The following is a 21452-nucleotide window of genomic DNA, read 5'->3' as shown; positions in this document are numbered from 1 at the left end:
ATTCACTTTCGAGTTAAAGTTTAAAGCAATATTTGGCAATGATATTTCTTGACAAGGAGTTTCTTCCGAATTTGAACAATTTTTATAAAGTGAAATATATACATTTCACCTGGAAAATAATAGTAAGATTCAACGCCTGGCTTTCACGAAGGGGGTCCCTCGAATCAAATGACCTGACTTATAATACCGTAACGGAAACTGACAAAGGAAGGGCAAGTGAAACCTTGAGGATTGACATGAAATTTCCCATTTCTTTATGTATAACACTTTCCAGAATCGTGAGGCAGCAAAATATGGTCATGGGTCCCTCGGGGCCAGGAATCAAGAATGACTGTGCTGATTTACTGCTAAGTTATTGCTGGCCCTCTTTAACACAATGATTCCCGTGCTGAGTCCCACGGGACTCATGACTATAATTTATTCTCTGAAGGCTTTGGTATCCTTCTGACTCTCATATGTCAATGACTCTGCTGGCGAAGGCCAGCAACAATTTACACGCCCCGGATGACCCAACGACGCTATCAGCAGCTCAGGGTCTTAATTAGAACGTCAAATGGTAGGATCATTAAACAGGTAAAGCTGCCCGTGTGCTTAATTAATTAAGCACTACCCCATGAAGGCGTATGGGGGAGTGAATGTATAGATTAACATTCTCTTGACCTCGGCACTAGGTGGTGAGTGGTCAGCTTGACGCTCCGGCCGCGTTACCCCCGGGGAAAGAGCCCCCCGGTACCCATTCGACAGGAGGTTGGGTAGACCCCAGACACGGTCTGGACGATATGGAGACAATTCTTGATCCTACTGGGACTCGAACTCCGACCCCTCGGTCGTGCAGCCCGTACCCAGTCGCTATGCCGACTGAGCTATCCGGTATCAGTAGGATCAATAATGAATAATAAATTGGAAAGGAGGCTGAAGGAAGCGGCCGTGGCTTGATTTAAAGTACAGTATTATCCAAGTGTTTGCTTACAGGGACCCAGGAAATGCCATGTAAAACATCAGATATGATATCGGGTATCCCGACAGAGGTTAGAACTAGGCACCCCATGAATATAAATCAGAAACGTTACCGATTGAGCCAATTTTCTCTCTTGGAGTTCGAGACGTGTGCGAGTTAACTTCGTTTGCTTTGACATACTGCTAACCATAAAGTTAGTTCTGTCAGATAAAATATGTTTTTAACTCCCTCGCCAGACTCCCCGAAGAGCAGTCGCTTCGACCCTTCTGGTGAAACAGTAAAAATAATCGCCCGGCCTTGTAACAGAAATATGTACTCCAGACTTCACATAAATATCATCAAGAACACGTTAATAAACGTATAAATAGCGTAAACAAATCTTACTGTTTAGTTTCTGTCTGTTTAATTATCAGCAAAACCATAATAAAAACAGGTAAAGCTATCCATGTATCGGTAGCCGAGCGGTCTAAGGCATGTACTGTCTTCGCTTGCTTGGAAACCGGGATCGTAGGTTCGAATCCCACTCAGGGCATGGATGTTTAGTCTCTGTGTGTGCGTTTTTCTGTGTTTGTGTACAGGTAGAGGCCTTGTAACGAGCTGATCACCCTCCCAAGGAGTCCTACCGAATGTGTAAGATCTAGAAAAACCGAAGTGAACGGAGAAGTTCATGGAGGTAGGCCTAGGCCCACTTTGGCTGTAGTGCCAAGGGGGAAAAAAAAAAAAACTATACATGTAACAGGCCGTGAAGGCCCATAAGGTTGTGAGATGTTGAGGCTCTCATATTTTTCTAGACAATCGACTCACAGATAGCTGTGAATTTGTCAGCCTTAATCGCCGGCCGGCTGCCTTTAGCCCCCAGGAAGATTCCTGGTACTCATTTCTGTCAGAGGCTGAGTCGACCCCAGGGCCGTAGTGCCCTCCAATGAACCCGCGATCTTCCTGTAATAGTTTCGGAAAAGTTACATTGAGCATGAAACAGACGCTTCATTCGCAACGTTAGTTAGAAGTTTTTATGCTATGATAAGTATTTAGTGACTTGAACTTGATATGAGCTGAGACAGGCATGTAAAAATCTATTAAATATATTGGCTGGAATGTAGAAATAAAGTTAAATAAAACTCCTCAATATTACATTTCATGAAATCCCGTGCAAGGGCTCTGGATTTCTTTAATACGCACCGACAGAAGGAAGGGCGGAAACAGCGATTTTAATAGACAGGAAAGCAGAAGGGGATATAAAAAGGATAACTCAGTCGCCATCTTCCTAGGAAATATAGACATCTTCATTAAGAATTATTAACTGATTAGAAAATTTAATACGTTTAACAGAAAGAAATCATACATAATTCCTAGCTCAGAGACAAAGCAGAACGTTCAAGTTTAAGCCCACTTAAATAATATTCAACTAGTGAACAATCACCAGGCTTAACTTGTCACCTTCAAAATGAATCCCTCCTACCAAATGAGTGCATTTCCGCAGCCGCTGTCGTGTGGTAATCAATTCATCAATCAATCAATTGAAGAGCCCTATAGAGAAATTCTGAAATTATTATAATGAACCTGAGTTGGCCTGAACTGATTTCAAAATGACGAAGACTCTTGCGACAATATTGGAGTTTAACCTTGGTACATCTCAGAATCTCACCATGCAATATTACCTAACTAACACCATGGATGTAAATCCTTCTTGAGAAGCCTACAACTCAAGAATTCCTCAACATTTTATGGAATCCGAAGATTCATTAACGTGTTCACAAAAGCCCTCCAATGGTCCCTAACCTGAGTCAGACTAATCCAGTCCATAAAACATCATATAAATTCGCTAAGATCAATTTTAATATTGTCCTCCTGCCAACGTGTATGTCCTCCTAGTGGTCTCTTTCCTTCTGGCTTTCCAACCAAAAACCTTCATACTTTCTTATTACCCCCATACGTGCTACATGCCCCGCCCATCTCATCCTCGACTTCATTGGAATTTGTCGAAGAGTACAAGTTACCACTCCGTATTGCCTCTAAGCTAATCTAATATTTAATTTTATGGGAATACGTAAAAAGTACAGTAGATATAACATCGATTGAAAGTAGGTAAATACTCCGTCGAACGTCTTACAGATGTTTCAGTTAGTCACCAGCACGGGAGGTCCTTATCTGTGTGTGTGTGTTTTGGTATCTACTCGTGCACTGGAGCCGGGATAGCGACTACGGGCTGGACGACCAAGGGGTCGGAGTTTGATTCCCTGTAAATTCAAGAGTGTTCTCTTCTCCACGTCGTCCAGACCAGCTCTGGGACCCATCTAGCCTCCTATCCAATGGGTACCGGGGGCTCTTTCCCCGGGGGTAAAGCGGCCGGGGCGTGAAGCTCAACACTCACCTCCAACGTCAAGAAAATGTTGAACTATACGTCCACTCCCTCATATGCCTTCATGTCATACTCCTTAATTAGCTCAGCACAGGGACAACTTTAGTATTTTTAATTTATTCGTGCAGTGCTGTGAGATGGGTTTCTTGGTAAGTAGACCACAAGTGGATCCGGTACATCAGCGCCGGATGGTGGACTACAGAACGAAATATTGGCGGAATAAAACGACAAGGAGAGGAACCAGCCCCAGTGAAACTTCGACCGCCATGAATACCAGTATGGACTCTCCTGGGATTGCACACGGGTCTCCGCGCTGAACAGCCGGCGTCTAAGTGTCTGAGCTATGGCATGGCCCCTCTTCCTACCTCTAGCACTGCCCCCCCTTCCCCTCCCATCATTATATTCTATGTATACAGGATTATCGAGCACTGAAGTGTATGCCTTAGCGGGCTGCGACCTTAAGACATTGACTTACAGATAGGATCCTCGATTTATGTTAGAAACTCTCAAATGTATACATCGTTTTCGTTATGAGTTCAAAGCCCGCGCTGTCTACAGCTCAGCGAACATCACATCGACATTTGTCTGCTCATACTTGGCTCCGGATGTCTGAAGTAACAAATTCAGTGGCTGTAGCAATTCTCTCATGCTTCAAATCACAACAGCTTTCCTAGTGCTGTCCTAAACAGTCTAATGAGGGTTAAATCAGAACACTTTTATGCGGGTGAATTAAACTCTACGTTAATCTCATTAATTCGTTAATTTACGAATTTGCCACGTCATACAAAACTATTAGCTTTTCATATAAAACTCCTTCTTTCATTAGTATGTATAAATATTATTTGACCACCGCCTCTGTGGTCTAGTGGTCAGAGTTCTTGGTTAAAGATCCAGAGGTCCGGGTGAAGATAACTGAGGAGATGTTTCAAGGAAACAGCGGCTCCGGTCTAGAAAACTGAAATTAATGGCCATGAGGATTCGTTGCGCTGACCATGCGACACCCTCTATCCGCTAAAGTTGGCACTAACTTCGCCGACAAGCGGCGGTCGCTCGGTCGGTATGGTTCGCTTGCGGTCTAAAACCACGGAGTTTGTTTTATAAATATTATTTCCAGACTGTGGTGATTATTATGTCTTCTTTGCTATTTCAAAAAGGAACGCCAAGTGTAGAGATCATATATGTCCGCGATCTAGCAACATGGGCTACACCGCTGGATAATTTTCCTTAAAATTCCATATGGGAGACTTTCACTGTAAGTTCTTGGGAAATTACAATTTTAAACCATACTGATTTGAAAAAAAAAACATACAGTTTAAATCACACCATAGAGATTTCACATGTAGGCATTTCACAAAATCTGTTGATATTCGATATGTTAGGCTTCCATCAAAATTTTTCCAAACACTATAATTTTGAGACATATCGATTCCTAAAAATCGTAGTCCGTAAAAGGCTACATATGCGATTTTCCACGTATTCCATTAACTGTACACAGATGTAAGTACACATCCAGAGACGCACTTTAAGTACGAAATTTCTGCTGTTTTGATGTTTCTCTTAGTTTAATTTTCAGTTTCGAGCATAGTTCCTACCTAGGACTCGTGTTTTCCTGCATCCTGTTGTGTAAATCAGTATAGATAATATTTATTGTCTCCTCTGTCTACACAACACTATTTCCAGCAGATGGAGTAGCTGTCCAAGATGTCCCACACATATTTATTGTATCCCCTGTCAAGCGGCCTCCGTAGTCTAGAGGTAACGTTCCCACCTCATGACTCGTGGTACGCGGGTTCAAACCCGGTGGAGGTCGTGGAATTTTTAAGGGCGGAAAAATTCAGGGAACAAGTCCTCCGGGAGGGACTTTAAGCCGTGGGTCCCGTGTCGTAGCTTTACGGCACGTAAAAGAACCTCATATCTCCAAAGGAGGTCACTGAGCTAAATTCAAGGACATTTCCCGCCCAACAGTAGTCTCTAACGCCTCTGATAGATGGGGGAAGCATTATAGATACCGCCAAGCCAGTAGAGGCCGAACTCGCTGGCTCGGTCGGGACTGATGGTACGCACCAATATCGGTAGGGTGTAGAGACTGGTAGAATATCATAGAGGGAAGCACAATGGACCAATACTGGTCTCAGTGCATAGGGAAACCCACCCTCTCCAATAACTAACTAACTAACTAACTAATCCCCTGTCAACACAACACTATTTCCAGCAAATGGAGTTCCTAAGATATCTTACAAGAATACAATCAATTTTATCTAGCATCTCATAGGAGCTCAAAGTGTTCTCTGGTCATGTCCTAATTGACGACACTGAAAATGTACCTGGACAGTAAATGAACAATCGCAAAAACAAACGTCTGGAACATATGTGTTGTTCCAGGTATAGTGTGTCGGTGTTCATCGTGCCGCTAAGCGTCCTGGCGGCCACCTACTCCAGCATCTGCCGGGAGATCTGGCTGCACGCGGGCCGCAGTCCTCAGAGCCAACAGGGCAACTGCAGTCCTCTCATATCCCGCGCCAAAATGAATACTGTCAAGCAGATGGTAGCCGTGTTGGCGCTCTACGTGGTCTGTTCCGCTCCGTTCATCAGTGCGCAACTCTGGGCCACTTGGGATGAGCATGCGCACAGCCGACCTTTCTTCACAGGTATTTTGTTCTTCAGTATAACCACCTAACTTCTGTCACCTTAATCCTCCACTCTACTTTCTATATATCTACCCTTCTGACACATCTATTACTGCGGCACTAAATTACCTACCTCTCCATCCATCCATTTAATAATATACTGTCACGTGAATGAGTGAGTATAGATATGGTTTGGATTAGTAACTGGATGTATTGAACACTTACATAGAACTCGTAACTTGAAGTGACTCTAGCGCTATTGCTAATTCACTACAGCAAACACTTAAGTCTTCTCAGTCTGTTGTGTCTTCATCAGTCGTTGCTCCGTAGCGGCTTCCAACGGCAGACGTTCCCCTTCCTCTGGGTTCCCGAACTGTTCCCGTGCCTGAGCTACCGGCTTCTCACAGCAACACCTCACAGCAGTCCTCTAATTAAATCACTCACCAACCAACTCCACTCCACTAACTGACCAACTCGTCACTGACTGTCCTGCTTATAACATCTCGGCACGGACGGCACAGAAAACACAGTTCCTCTGTTTCTCTTTACGGGTCGTTTTCTAGTTGTTTGTTTCAAGGTCGTTGCCTAACAGCGGGTCTACATGCCATAATATGTACCCATTCCTGAATCTAACCCAGTGGCACCAAATGCGCAGGCTTCCTGTTACTTTGGCCGTCAAAATGAGCATATGAAATCAGCTGAGTGAAATCTGGTTCCATATGTTGAACGAAGTGTTTCCAATTCCATGTACACTTCTTATCTACGAGCTTCTAGGAACTCTCAATATGCTCTCTGTCCTGTACATTGCATGACAAAGGGACGGCCAGGAAATGTTTAACTGACACTAAAATTCCTTATTCTGATTTGGGGTAGAATTATTGTCACCTTTTGGAGAAACATACTTCTGAGGCGTAACTTTCATAAAACTGAAGCACATCTAATATAAACACATGCCCAAATTTAATACAATATGCATTTAGATAATATTCGTCCACTTTCTGTTTCCAAGCAACGGCCAAATATAGACATACACGTGAAAATATCACAGAGTTCAAAGCATCAGTGTAAAATGTCGACACTCTTTGCTCGAAAACAATAAATGTCGAGTTATTAGTTCCCAGTAGCAACAGAGTATTAGGATAATATGATATTATGCAAAACACAAAGTATCCAGTAAACAGCAACCTCAAGTTTCTCTTATACCGTAAACCTTACAGTTTCTCACAGAATTACTGTTTATTTTTTTGGACTTTTTCCATCATCCGGAATTCTAGGTAATAGAGGACACGACGATTCGGAAACTGGATCTGTTTCCGTCTTGGGGTGAGAAAGGAAGACGCCTACTAAGCTGGGCCCCTTAGAAAGAGCTAATCTCAATCACAGAAGTAGGTGTCTTCCTTTCTCGCCCGGAGACGGAAACATATCCACTTTCCAAAACGTCGTGTCCTCTAATACCGAGAGTGTCCTCTATTACCTAGAATTAGGACAATGGAAAAAGTCCAAAAACCCAGTAATTCTGTGTCATCCACCATCGTCAGAACCCTGCAGAATCTACTTACACTTTCTGTTGCATTCTTCAATTTAAATTTTAACGCCTGTAGTTTACAGCACCATCTATGGCACTGTAAATGTATTACTGGACCGCGACGGATTCATTCGGAATATCACTGCATTTACTCTAGTAACACACCTATCAAAGAGCCGGATGGCTTAGTCGGTATAGCGACGGACTACGGACTGGACGGCCTAGGAATGCGGGTTCAATACCCTGCATGGGCAACAGATCTTCTACTCTCCACATACCGAGTCTAAGGCCCAACCAGTATCCTATTAAGTGGGTACAAGGGGCTCTTCCTTTCGGGGTCAAGAGGACGAGGTATGAAGGTGACCACTCAACTCTATCTAGTGCCGAGGTCAAGAATGATGGAGCCATACCTCCACTCCCCATACGTCTTCTTGGTCTGGCGCTTAATTAATTAATGCATGTTCAATCTTACCTTTTCCCACCAATCAATGTACCAATCCATCGAAAACTATTTTGTCGAAAAATCAATATAATTTTTATATCAACCTGCCTGTACAAACTAATCCAGTTATTTATCCACGCAACCTATGCACCGAATCTAATTTATTTCCTCATCCATCTACTTAAAATCAATACATATATAATCATACACATATTTATCTATTTAATCTGTCGGGTGAAAGTTTAATTTATCCGTCCAATCCATCTGATGTGTGTAAATGTGACTTTGTAATCTCCCGTCCACCCGTCTGTTAGCCTCTATCATGTTCACCCTACATGCAGTAACTGTAACATAATCCCGGTAGGGTCAAGAATTTTCTCTTCTCCACCTCGTCCAGAGCGGCACTGGGGCCCACCCAGTCTCCTATCCAATGGGTACCAGGGGCTTGTTCCACAGGGGTAAAGATGCACTCACCTCCAACTAGCACCGACGTCAAGAAAATATGGATCTATACATCCACTCCCCAATAAGCCTTCATGGTGCTTTGCGTAATTACTTAAGCACGGGGACAACTTTACCTTTTTACTTTCCCTGATTTACTTATTTCATATTTCGATACAATGATACCTCCATGGCCGCGCCATAGCTCAAGCGGTTAGTCGCTGGCTTCCCATCGCGGCGGCCCGGGTTCGATCCCGGGTCTGGTCAAGTGGGATTTGTGGTGGACAAAGTGGCGCTGGGGAAGGTTTTCTCCGAGTACTTCGGTTTCCCCTGCCAATCTTCATTCCACCAATTGCTCCACAATCACCCTCACCTATCATCTGGGACTGGTAAAATAGGGCAGAAGTGGCCGCAGTACAAGGGACTTAGTCCCACCCCAATAGTAATAATATATAAAAAAAGGAAGCGACCTAGAAGTGACTTGTTGTGTAACTCGGTGAGTTACTGAATGACCGATCTGTGAGTGACAGTGAAGTTAATGTGATTGACTGAGCAAACGAGTTGTGACGTATCGTGAAAATTTTTGTTTTTGGCATCTACCGTATCTGTAATGTATGCCACCTCTTCAGTCAAAACCGTGCTGTTACTTTGGCAATGAATCTCTGTAATATAATTTGTAATATATATGTCTCCCCTTTTTCGATAGAATATTATGAAAATCGTATCTCGAAATGAATAAAAATTTCTTCTTTATTCATTCATAATTTTTAATACTGGCATAAAATTCGTATACTAAATTTGCCCGGGTGTGGATCGCAGTTTCATATACGCATACACGTCAAAACGGCGGTTTATTTATTAGTGGCGCTGCTCTACAAAGCTCACACATAATACTGAGCGTAAAAAATATTTTTATATCCTCATATTAAAGCTATTTATTATTCAGGAATGACTCTCTTGTTATGCCACAATTTTCACGTTTCATTCCATTCGTTGGGAGGAACTATTTAGAAAGTTTCGTCTATATTTTCAGAAACCGTCCCCTTCTCGTCATTATTATCGCCGTAGTCACAGTATTCACGGATTCTATGCTCCAAAGAGAATTAATATGAGACCAATTAGCACGCCCCCCCCTTCCTAAAACAGAACTAATTAATACAAAGGATCAAAATGCGGTCGTAAAGCTAGATACACTGCCTTCGAGACGAATTATACCACCCCGAAACGGAAATCAGCGAACCAAAATCTAGCCCAAGGTATAATTCTGTGCCAGATAACAGACCACTTCAGTAAACAAGATAATGTTGTTATGAGATATGTTGAGGTCAGAAGATGAGAGATGTTTAATAACAGGATACATATAAGCTTAGTAACATGTACAGTTCGAATAATTTAGACGCTTTCGTAAGATAATTTCCAGAAAACCAGTAACGGTAAAGTTGTCCTTGTGCTTAATTAATTAAGCACTACAACATGAAGGCGTATGGGGCAGAGGACATATAGATCCACATTTTCTTGACCTCGGCACTAGTTGGAGGTGAGTGGTGAGCTTCACGCCTCGGCTGCTTTACCCTGGAAAAAGAGCCCTCGGTACCCATTCTATAGGAGGCTGGGTGGGCCCCAGAGCCAGTCTGGACGACGTGGAGAAGAGAAAATTCTTTACCCTACCGAGACTCGAACTCCGATCTCTCGGTCATCCAGCCCGTAGCCAGTCGCTATACTGACTACGCTTTCACGGCTCCCGCAGAAAACCGGTACTTGAAATTATACAAAATAATGGTTAAGCAATTCGTAAAATTCGAAATTCAGCCATGGGTACCCGTTGCAGATATTACATAGAAATACAAGTAGTAGAAATGAACACTTACATGTAAAAACTTACGTGGGAAAACAATTAAAAATTACATGAGAATACGTGAGAAAGTTCAGGTCCATAACAAAGTCAGATTACTACACAGACGAAAATTTTAAAACATAATGCATATATAGGATTTGAGTTTCTCACGGCGGTGATTATAAAGAAGCCTGTCTTCGGGGATATAACACGGCGTAGTCCGTCGAAAATAAACTGACGTTTCGAAGGAAAATATCTTTCTAACGTATACGCATCGTGTTTACTGTGACCATTTTTTCAGGACTGTTCTTCACAACAGAAAAGAGTATTATTATTATTTATTATATTACATATTTTCTGAATGCACAAAGCTTTTAGGCCTTATTCGCTCCATTACCTATAGGTTTTCCTCCATGGAGAGTCTGTATGTACTATATTTTACTTCTGTCAGGTCCAAGTTGGAATATGCCTCAGTAGTTTGGAACTCCATCACCTCGACTGATGCCAATAAGCTTGAGCGCATCCAGCAGAAGTTTGCGTCCGTCTGTTTTTATCGTTTTTTCCCTCATATTTCATGTAATAATACTGACGCTTCAGAGAAATTAAGTCTGCAATCTTTACATAAACGGAGACATGACCTTGATACACTTTCTCTTGTTCAGGTCTTTCGTGGTCTCAAATCCTGTGCTTCTCTTTTGGAAAATGTTAGCCTTCGTGTTCCTCGCAGCAATCTTAGGGACTTCTCATTGTTTGGTGTTTGTCCCTCTAATAAACACTGTCCTTCTGCTCGGTGCGCCTACGCTGCCAACGCGGTGGGTAAAGATCTCGACATATTTGCAATCGGAATAGTTTCTGTCAATGACACTGAACCCAAAATTGTTAATAATATTTATTAATGATACTCTTAATATCACGTGTGTGTATGTACGTATATTGGTCTTATTTTACTGATCTCTCCTGTTAATGCTAACTTCAATTTTTCTTGGAATTATTATTAATTTATTGCCATTATATAGACTGTCTTATTTGTATTTTGTTTTTAGTTATTTCTGTATTTCTTTGTACTCGTGCCAACTTTGTTACAGGCCTCTGTGCTGTTAAGATTGCACGTAAATAAACACGAATTGAATTATTATTATTATTAGCTTTGTAATTGGCCTCTGTGCTGTTAAGTTTGCACGTAAATAAACATGAATTGAATTGCACTGAATTGAATTATTATACTGCAATTATGTGTTAACCCGGTGGCAGTATATCTTATACTGATACAGACAAGGAGAGACTATAACATAAAGGGAACAATACAAAACAAAGTTCATAAAATAAACAAGGTATACACAGTGCAAATCCAAACATATAAACTCACACAAGGCCAAGCGATTGTGTTCGTTTCACTGCGCTCGAACAAGGACACCTCACATTACTTCACTTAAAGTAATTCCTCTCTGTCATGCATCGGTCAGGGAATAGCGGATCAGAATAAATTCTAAATTTGAGCGAAAAATGTCATTATTAGGTACGTATAATCGCCTCTTGCCCATCGTAACGCCAGTAAATGCTTGTCAGTATACAGACTTCGCATGCAGCTGTCGAACTGGAATTACACAGCTGACGTGTTCCAATTCGTAAAGCCCGATAATTCTGTTTCTAGGAAATGAATGTAATATCTGTGCCTCTAGCGCTCGTCAATTAAATTCAACCTTTCGCTCAAAGATGAAACTCATGTACAGGCACACCACATAAAAGCTAAAGTAACTTCTACCGAAACGGGAATATGAACCCCCTGGTCCATAGATATTACAAAGCTACGTGACAGATGGGCATCAGCTGAGCGAAGCGTTATAAAGAGTAGCGCTGATTCTAAGTTCTCTGGTCTGAATAAATTTTGCGATTAAATTCACTGATTTCATGTAATTATGGAATATTGTCACCAATTCCAAAGTGCTACCAAATTGTTTTTATATATATGTGACCCTTATTATAATCCGAGGGGCACGCGGTAGCGTAGTTGATTGAGGCATTACGCTACAAGCCGGAACGTCGCTGGATCGATACCCGATGAGGTCATTTGGTATTTGAATTACCTAATCCTTCCAGCCGCACTATGGTCCTGGGGTCCACTCAGCCTCTAACAGAAATGGGTACCAGAAATCTTCCTGGGGATAAAGACCGGCCGGCGCGTAAGATTGACAACCTCACCGCCATCTGTAAACCGATTGTCTAGAAAATGTGGGAGCCACCACGTCTCACAATTCTATAGGCCTCCACGGCCTGTTACACGGATAGCTTTACCTGTTTTTATTATATTCCGATAGTTCTTAACAATATCTGAAAAATATTAATTTAAAATAAAATATGGATAATCATTTGTCTTTAAAAGGTAAAAGGTAAAGTTGGCCCTGTGCTTAACTAATTAAATAAGACGACATGAAGACGTACGGGAGATCAGATGTATAGATTCACATATTCGTCTGTACAATGGGGGAACGCGGTAGCGTAGTTGGTTGAGGGGCTAAGCTACATGCCGAAAGGTGACGGGTTCAAGTTCCGATGAGGGCATTGGATATTTTTCAACTGACCTAATCCTTCCAGCCGCACTATGGCCCTGGGGTTCACTCAGCCTCTAACAGAAATGAGTACCAGGAATTAATTAAATTATTTTCCTGAGGAGTAAAGCGAGGCCGGCGCGTAAGGTTGAGAACCTTACCGCCATCTTTGACCCGATTGTCTAGATAATGTGGGACCCTCAGCGTCTCACAACCCTATGGGCCTTCACGGCCTGGTACAGGGATAGCTTTACTTTTTTTTATTAGCCTCGACAATAGATGGATGTGAGTGATCAGCTTCACGCCCCGGCCGCTTTACCCCCCGGGGGAAAGATCCCCAGTACGTATTATATAGGAGCCTGTGTGGACCCCAGAAACGTCTTAACGACGCAGAAAGATGAAAAATCTTTTCTTTACCGGGACTCGAACTCCGACCCCTCAACCGTACAACCCATAGCCAGTCACTGTACTGACTGCGCTATCCCTGCTCTATTTAGTTGTCTTTAGTCCTGCATATTTATATTTATTTTTATTTTTACCTCCCGCGTTACAATATGCTCACCCACCTCTTGCTTCATTTAAACAGCGTAACGAGCACAAATTATGTAATTTGATTTTTACTTTATTCTCTCCTCTTTCTTAGGCCCGAATTTTCCCACTTCATCTTGTTTTCAATCTTATCCAGCTTATGTTCTCTCAAGTTTCGCATTAACATGTAACAAACAAAACTAAAGCTGTCTGGCCTTTAGTCTTCAGCGTCTTAATATGAAGAGTTGGCAACGAGGCATAAACACTCCATCAATTATTGGATTATTTTACTTTTAAAACGATTTTCATAGATGGCTGTCATGTGAACAAAGCATGCACAGCCTCGGGCTGCAGATGTATTGAATAAATAGCCGCGGATAGCCGACTAGTGCTGGTTCTATATCTTGAGAAGTGGGTAGGGCTAAAACCTCTCAATGCAAACAAGAAGTTCTGGGAAGAGGTAATCGCCTATTTCCCTTTGATATGACACGGACCGCATAGAAAAATACGCGTACAATAATTCTTCTATTGTTGCCTGGGTAACATTTTTACCGAGTCGTTCCCTAGCAACATTAGGGGGATACAGATGTAGACACAGACCGATGGGACGAATTTATGAAGTAGGCCGCTGAGATGGGCTCAGGTGCCATCATTCATAAAAATTTTTTCAGACATTTGTAAGTTAATAGCGTAATTACACATACACACAGAGCGCACTGTAATCTCATAAGCCTACTTAATTTTTTTTTAATCTTAGGAAAGTAAGCTAAAAATAAACTAATAACCTATATTGCAAAAATGTTACAAGGGGCATCGGTGATAGGAATGAGAAATGTATGTAAAAATTCAGTCAGAAAACTTCAGGGGAAGCGACAGTTTCGGGAAAGCAGTCTTTGAAATTGGGGATGATAACGTTATATTTTATCTTAAAGAGATAGAATGTGAGATCCTAGAGTGGATTCTTCCGGCTCAGGATAGGATCCAGTAGCAGGCTGCTGTAATGAGCTTTTGGGTTCTGCAAAAAGTGTCAAGAAATTCTCCGCCTTATGTTACTGTGCAGCTCTACTTCACGCGGTTACTTTCAAAAAGCAATTCAGCAAAGTCTGCTCTTAAAAAGTATGCAACATATTTCGTGTCCCTAAGGCGCCTCCGCTCTCCTCCAAGATCAAAGCTTATTCGTTCGGATGGTTAAGCAATTCTGGCTGCGAGTAACATGCCGACGGCTGTTCAGTTCTTTGTGGTTCAAACTTTGGCATTCTTTGTTATCTAAGGGCCACGGAGTCATGTTCCGATTTCATAAAAGGCAAAACATGAATGAATACTGAAATGTAATTAAGCTTACCACTGATGGAACGTTTTTTTGAAAATATTCCACTTCCTGGCAATTATATAGAACATTTCAAGACAATGTAGGGTCTCAAGTTCTCACAGCCTTGGTTATGGACAGTTGTATCTTCTGGAATATGACGCCGTGTAGTCCGTTTAAAGGGCTCTGCTTTCCACCTGCTTTCACTTTGGTTTCTTGCTCGACTTATTCTTCGGCCCTGAAGATGAGGGTAACGTCCCTCTGAAACGTCGGGTTATCACTCTAAACCTAGTCTCGCTTATATCTCAGCACGGACCACTTAGAAAACAAAGCCCTTCTTTCTTTGTAGTTTAACTGTTGCATTATTAAGAATATGTTGCCTAGAAATGGACGTTATTCCATTGTTAATTTCGCTGTCGTTGTCTAGAAACGAATGTTGCTTTAGAGCCGTTTGACGATCCAGTTCCATTTTTAGTAAATAATAATAATTAATATATACTCCTTCCTGCTATGATAACATATGAAGAGTGATCATAATTTACGGACCGGCAATTGACTGCGGACCATCGTTTAATAAGCACTGTTAGCAGAGAACAAGGGCATCGATATTTTCATATACTCGTATATTGTAAAACAGTGAAATGCCTTCCACACATTAAAATTCTGTATGACACCACAGCATTCTATTCTCATTGCTATGAAGAGGCATCAGTAAATCTGCCATTCTCGTATTCAGAAATGAATCCTGTTTACACCTAAGCAGCACCTGTGTACCCAGTAACAAAGGTATGGCCGACACGTTTCGATGTCATGTCCAGACTTATTTATGTGTCTGACCAGTGACCTAGAAAATGTAAATATATGAAATCAGTTCGCACTTCTGACGGCACCGAACACTTCTATCAAAACCATCGAGATTAACGCGATTGGTATAGCAACTGGCTACAGGCTGGACGACTGAGGGGTCGGATTTCAAGTCCCGGTAGGGTCAAGAATTTTCTCTTCTCCAAATCATCCACACCGGCTCTGGGGTGTACCCAAACTCCTAACCAATGTGTACCGTGGGCTCTTTCACCGGGAGTAAAGCGACAGGGGCGTGAAGCTAACCACTCACCTCCAGCTAGTGCCGAGGTCAAGGAAATGTGGATCTACACATCCACTCCACCATACACCTTCATGGTGTAGTGCTTAATTTGTTGAGCACAGGAACAACTTTAACCGAGATGTATCGCTACGTCCCTCTTAACTTATCTGTGGTATATTAAACGATACTGTCCACATCTCGAAATTTATAGCATCGATTCACTGAGTAAGGAATAATGGATCAGAAAAGTTGTCGTAGAGGCACGCATTGTTACGTCAAGCGTAGGAATGAGAAGCACTGCCACTTAAGTAACTTGCTCTGTGTCGCGTTCTACAGCTTTACCTCAGCTTCCAGACATAACAGGGGGCACTATGGTAAAACTAGGCATTAGAGGACACGACGTTTCGGAAACTAGATGTTTCCGTCTTCAAATGAGAAAGAACTACTCAGTTTGGCCCCTTAGAAAGAGCTAATATCAATCACTGAACAACTCCTGTTACATTTAGCTCTTTCTAAGGGGCCCAAATGAGTAGGTGTTTTCCTTTCTCACCTCTCCTGTATTACCTAGAATTCCGGGCGATGGAAAAAGGTAAAAAAAACCCAGTAATTTTGTGTGTCATCCACCATCGTCAGAACCCTTTATAATCTACTATGGTACAAGCCAGAAGGTTGCGAGTTCGATTTCCGCTGAAGTCACTGAATTTTTTTTTTTCAATTAACCTAATTCTTCCAGCCGCAATATGGCCCTGGGGTCGACTCGGCCTCTAACAGAAATGAGTACCAGGAATATTCTTGGGGGGTCAAGGGCGGCGGGTGCGTAAGGCTGATAACCTCACCGCCATGTGTGTGCGGATTGTCTAGATAGTGTGGGAGCCTCGATGTCTCACAACCCTATGGGCCTTCACGGTCTGTTACATGGATAAATTTACCTTTTATATAAATAATATGTAATGTAAAAGTTTATGACGATGGTACATTTATACAAATATTATGTTTTTTGGATATTATCCATCGTCTTGTCTTTATCTAAAAACCGTCCTGTATATTTTTCAAAACATGACGTTTCAGAGACTGGATTCTGTCTCCGGAGGTAGGGACTAACTCTGTGGATTGCGCCGAACTGTGTAAGTTTTACCTGAAGACGGAGACAGAATCCAGTCTCCGAAACGTTGTGGATAATGTCCAAAAACATCATATTTTTACGTTTTATATATTTTTTCCATGTAATTCAGTCACGATTTGGTCGATATTGTGGCTCCATTAGACACTGGGTTTGTTCACAGGCTACCAGATTTCCTATAACAATGACAGCTTATCCGGGCGATTGGTTATTTGTTCACAGGAGCAACGTTTACAATCCTGACTCTACTATCCAGCCTCAACAGCTGCGTGAACCCATGGATTTACCTTGCATTCAACAGAGAATTGGTGCGTCTCCTCAAACAACAAATGAAATGCAAAGGGCGCGAGACATCGAGCTACCGGGGCGGATCCGGAGGCAGTGGGTCCTCCACCGGTACACCCGGAGACACGGTACTGTACAAGAGAAAGAGTTTCATGAAACATACAAATTCAGTCGTCGTGACGAAGACAACGTTAACAGAAGTTAATTCCTGCCGCCGAATTGGATCCGTTGGTAGCAGATCTTCGGTAAACAGCATGAGGGATGGCGTAGCAGGACCTCGCCGCCTATCTCAACTTGCCAGCTCTATTTTCATCAGGAACTCTGCCCTCACTGCGGCTGCGTCAACCTGTTGTCGTGTGGAATCAGATGATAGCGACGTACCTAGGAATACTTTCAGATATGACACTGCTGGACCCTACCGGGGGCTCAGCAGGGCAGGGGCTATCAGGAAGAAGATGAATATTGAAGAAGCAAATAATGTTAGGTTGGGGAGTGAAAGTGCTGTGGACGTTACTAAGGGAAGGAGATATTATGCTTATTCACTTACACCTACGGAGAGAAAAACTTCATGTGGAAATAGAATGATGGAGGATGCAGATCCTGCGGAAGTTGATGTTACAGGTCAGGTTATGGCGCTACTACACGGTGAACCGGAAGGAGGACGTCGAATGCAAGTCCAGTTCTGACACAGAGCAAATTATGTACCTCAAGAAATAAACGTTTCGGTTACCACGTTTCTCTAGGTGATGGTACAGTCAACGACAAATTGTGACTCCGTGTGTACAGTTTCAGCTGCTATCAGAAGTAAGTTTCTGTGATTGATGAAGAGCTAACAGCATATTGTGACACTGTATGGAGTGACAGTTATTTCCTGAATTAATTTTCTGTGACAGACAACATCCAACTGTATCCTATTAAACTTAAAAAAAAAATAAGATTGACCAATAGACAACTTACATCGTGCTCGACTACCCTGAGATTTTAGTAAATGCAAATGAACTTTTTTCCTGTAAAAGTTTATAAGTATAGCAAAACCAAAAGCTGACCAAACACTGTCGCATTTCTGCTGTTCAAATGTACTTTACTTCCATGTTTCCTTATTAAAAAAAGAAATATATTCCCTAATGACTGACTGTTTCCAACATGCAAGTTTTATTCGATATCTCCAATACACCACAATAGTCTCTTCATATAATTCTAAAATTATATGTTCCTATAGACACAATACGATTATATTATATTATATTCCACGGTTACAACGAATTGTTCGAAGCGTTGTAACCGTGGAAACTCGCTGTTAGAACTCAAATGCTGCATTCCATCCCGCTGTCTAGGAAATGTTATTCGTTGACTAGGAACGAACGCTGAAATATGCTCCATAGTCCTGCTTTTAGGCAGCACGTCACAATATTATCTGAAGATAAGCTGTTTTAACAGACGTATTAAATTGCAAGAAAATAATTTCTCGATCGAACTGTAGCGATTCTAGCACATGAATTACTCTGAATGATTGGTTCAAGGACGGTAATTTGTAAAGAGGATGCAAATTTCTCCCAAAACGCTGCTATAATATAAAACTTTCATGAAGGAATTAAGTCAGTAACGTAAAGCACTATCCTTTGCTCAGAGAATTGACAATACGGACGTCAGAAAAATCATTGTTCTCAAGTTACTTGAAAAATTATTCATGCTCTGATATGAGTCTTTAATTGCTTTTGCTTGATGTTGTGAGTTCATACAGTTATTAAAGACATGCACGTTTGTACACTTATTTGTGCTACACTTTGAACCTACTACCTTACGTGAATATATTGCCTAAGCCGTAATTATTCTGACAGTTGTGCTTTATTCCTCCTCCTCTGGGTCTAACTGTAAGCCGATGATTCCTACCGAATTTTTACCCCATCTTTTAAGGACTAACAGTCCTGACACGGAAGTTTTGGTTTCGTACTAAGTGTCGAGAAATCGATTCTGAATAAATTATTCACTTCAGTAGTGGAAATGTGCAAGACTTGGAACATCGGTAATACAGGTCATTTCTCGGGCAATGAATTTATAACAAATTCCTCCTTGAAAGTTCAAATCCCGAAACTGTCTCATAATTTTAATATCTGCACAAATTATGTGTGCAATTTCAGTTGTACAGTCAAGAAATCTATTTAAGAACATTCGAATATCATATTCTTCTAGCCTCGATGTGCTAGCATGATTTTAATTTTTAGTCATGTTTAATAAAGTCCTCTCATATAAAACTGGATTCCATCTCCGTGTACAAAATACAAAGATCCGAGATATTTTGGAAGACTTAGGAGCAGATGGGGGCACGCGGTAGCGTAGTTTGTTGAGGCACTATGCTACAAGCCGGAAGGTCGCGGGATCGAATCCCGATTAGGTGGATTTTTTCAACTCACCTAATCCTTCCAGCCGCATTATGGTCCTGTGGTCGACTCAGCTACTAACAGAAATGAGTACCAGGAATATTCCTGGAGGTAAAGGGCGGCCGCCGCGTAAGGCTGACAACCTCACCTCCATCTGTGAGCTGATTGTCTAGAAAATGTGGGAGCCTCGACGTCTCACAATCCTATCCTATCCTGTTACAGGGATAGCTTTACCTTTTTAGGAGCTGATAGGCGGGTACTGTTAATTAGATCTTAAACAAATATGATCAGATGTTAAGGACTGGATTCATCTGGCTCAGTGTAAGGACCAGTGATGGGCTCTTGTGAACGCAGTAATGAAACTTAGGGATTCATAGAAATTTGAGAGTTTCTTAACTATGTAACACACTAATAGTTTCTCAAGGGCTCCGCTCCATGTAGTTAGTTTTTGTGGTTATTCAGTTAATTAGCTAGTCAGCTAGTTAGCTGGTCAGTCAGTTGGCTAATCGGCTGGTCAGCCAGTCAGTCAGTTGGCTAATCGGCTGGTCAGCCAGTTAAGTGGCCTTTAAAACCGAGGTCGAACAAACTTATTCATACTGATATGTTAGGTTTTTGGACTTTATCCATCGTTCTGGTTTTTAAGATAACAAATAAAAACACGACGTTTCGGAAACTGGATCTGTTTCCGTCCTCAGGTGAAGGAAAACCCTATTCAGTTGGGTTGGGTTGGGACGATGGATGAAGTCCAAAAACCTAACATATCAGTGTGTTAGACACCATCGTCAGAATCCTATAGTAAAAACTTATTCATGTTAACGGCTACCTAACAGAAGTTTAACGAAAGTCTGCGAAAAGATTTAACGGATATATTTAAAGCCTCCTTCAGTCTTGAAATAAAATAATCCTTAAAGTGAATAAAATTAAATAAAGATCGAATTGGTCCGACAGAAACTGGAGCACGTCCACCATACTGAGCTTCAATTACATCGATCCAAAGGTGGGACGTCAACCGACTTCCGACGATGACCCTATTATTTTCTCACTGTCACAGTGAACTGGAGCTGAAATTTCCTCACCCCTGTTCTAGAGATTTCCGGTACATTACCTTAAATTAGGCAGCGACCTCTGGCCGTCACCTCGCCCTGACATACAGTCTGGCATGTACTTTACACATGTCAGCTTCACTTCTTGAACGTCGGCTGTTATCAGTGACAGCAGAATCGCTTAGGCTCCGAGACACGTGTTTCTGCATGGAAAGCCTTTCTACTCAGTGTGGGTGCGTGTTTCTGTGTTAGTAACGCAAATATGAACAATGCTGTATCAAGTCTCCCATGCTTCGCCTCGTGAGTCAACTTGGGATAAATAAACATTGTTCACGCCAGTAGATTATGGTTAGGAAAGTGGGGAACGTAAACAAGTTCAGGTAAAGCATCACTATTCGTATTATGGATATCAGACAGATTACGTCAAACAACGTCGTTGTTCTAGAAAGTTCTCCGCAAATAGAAATACTGGTAATAGTGGATAAACACGCAACAAATATCAGTATACACATACAAAAATGCACAGATAAACGCCGAGGCCTGTAGTCCGCAAGCGAACTATACCGGCCGAGCGACAGCCACTTGACGAATTTAGTACCAACTTTTGCGGATAAAGGATGTCACGTGATCAGCTCAACGAATTCCCACGGCCGTTAATCTCGGTATTCTAGACCGGAGCCGCTATTTCCTTGAAACAGCTCCTCAGTTATCCTCAGGACGCTGAGTGGACCCCGTTTCGGACCCACTACTTCTCAGAAAATCTCTGGACCTCTGGATCTGTAGCCAGGAACTCTGACCACTAGACCGTAGAGGCGGTCAATAATGCACAAAGCATTTATTTATAATTTAATTATGCTAATCTAAAACGAAGAAAAGGCATCGTTAAATAAAAACAGTAACGTCACTCTGTGGTCTAGTGGTCAGAGTTCCTGGCTACAGATCCAGAGGGCCCGGGTTCAATTCCCGGCACTACCAC

The 21452-nt window shown here is 42.0% G+C and overlaps 1 protein-coding gene across 1 annotated transcript in view; it reads left to right on the top strand.

The window, feature by feature from the left end:
* The window catches only part of LOC111872333 (oxytocin receptor), a 96246-nt gene extending 77495 nt beyond the window's left edge, over positions 1-18751 (top strand). Inside the window, exons 3-4 of the mRNA XM_023866089.2 lie at positions 5700-5965; positions 16993-18751. Coding sequence (XP_023721857.1) covers positions 5700-5965; positions 16993-17741 — 1015 coding nt within the window. The 3' untranslated portion in view covers positions 17742-18751. The remainder of the gene's footprint in view (positions 1-5699; positions 5966-16992) is intronic.
* Positions 18752-21452: the final 2701 nt, after the last annotated feature.

Source organism: Cryptotermes secundus, unplaced genomic scaffold, assembly GCF_002891405.2.
Source record: "Cryptotermes secundus unplaced genomic scaffold, Csec_1.0 scaffold55, whole genome shotgun sequence".
In the NCBI taxonomy this organism is placed as follows: domain Eukaryota; kingdom Metazoa; phylum Arthropoda; class Insecta; order Blattodea; family Kalotermitidae; genus Cryptotermes; species Cryptotermes secundus.
Note: the sequence above shows the minus strand (reverse complement) of the source record. Positions and strands in the feature narration are given on the sequence as shown.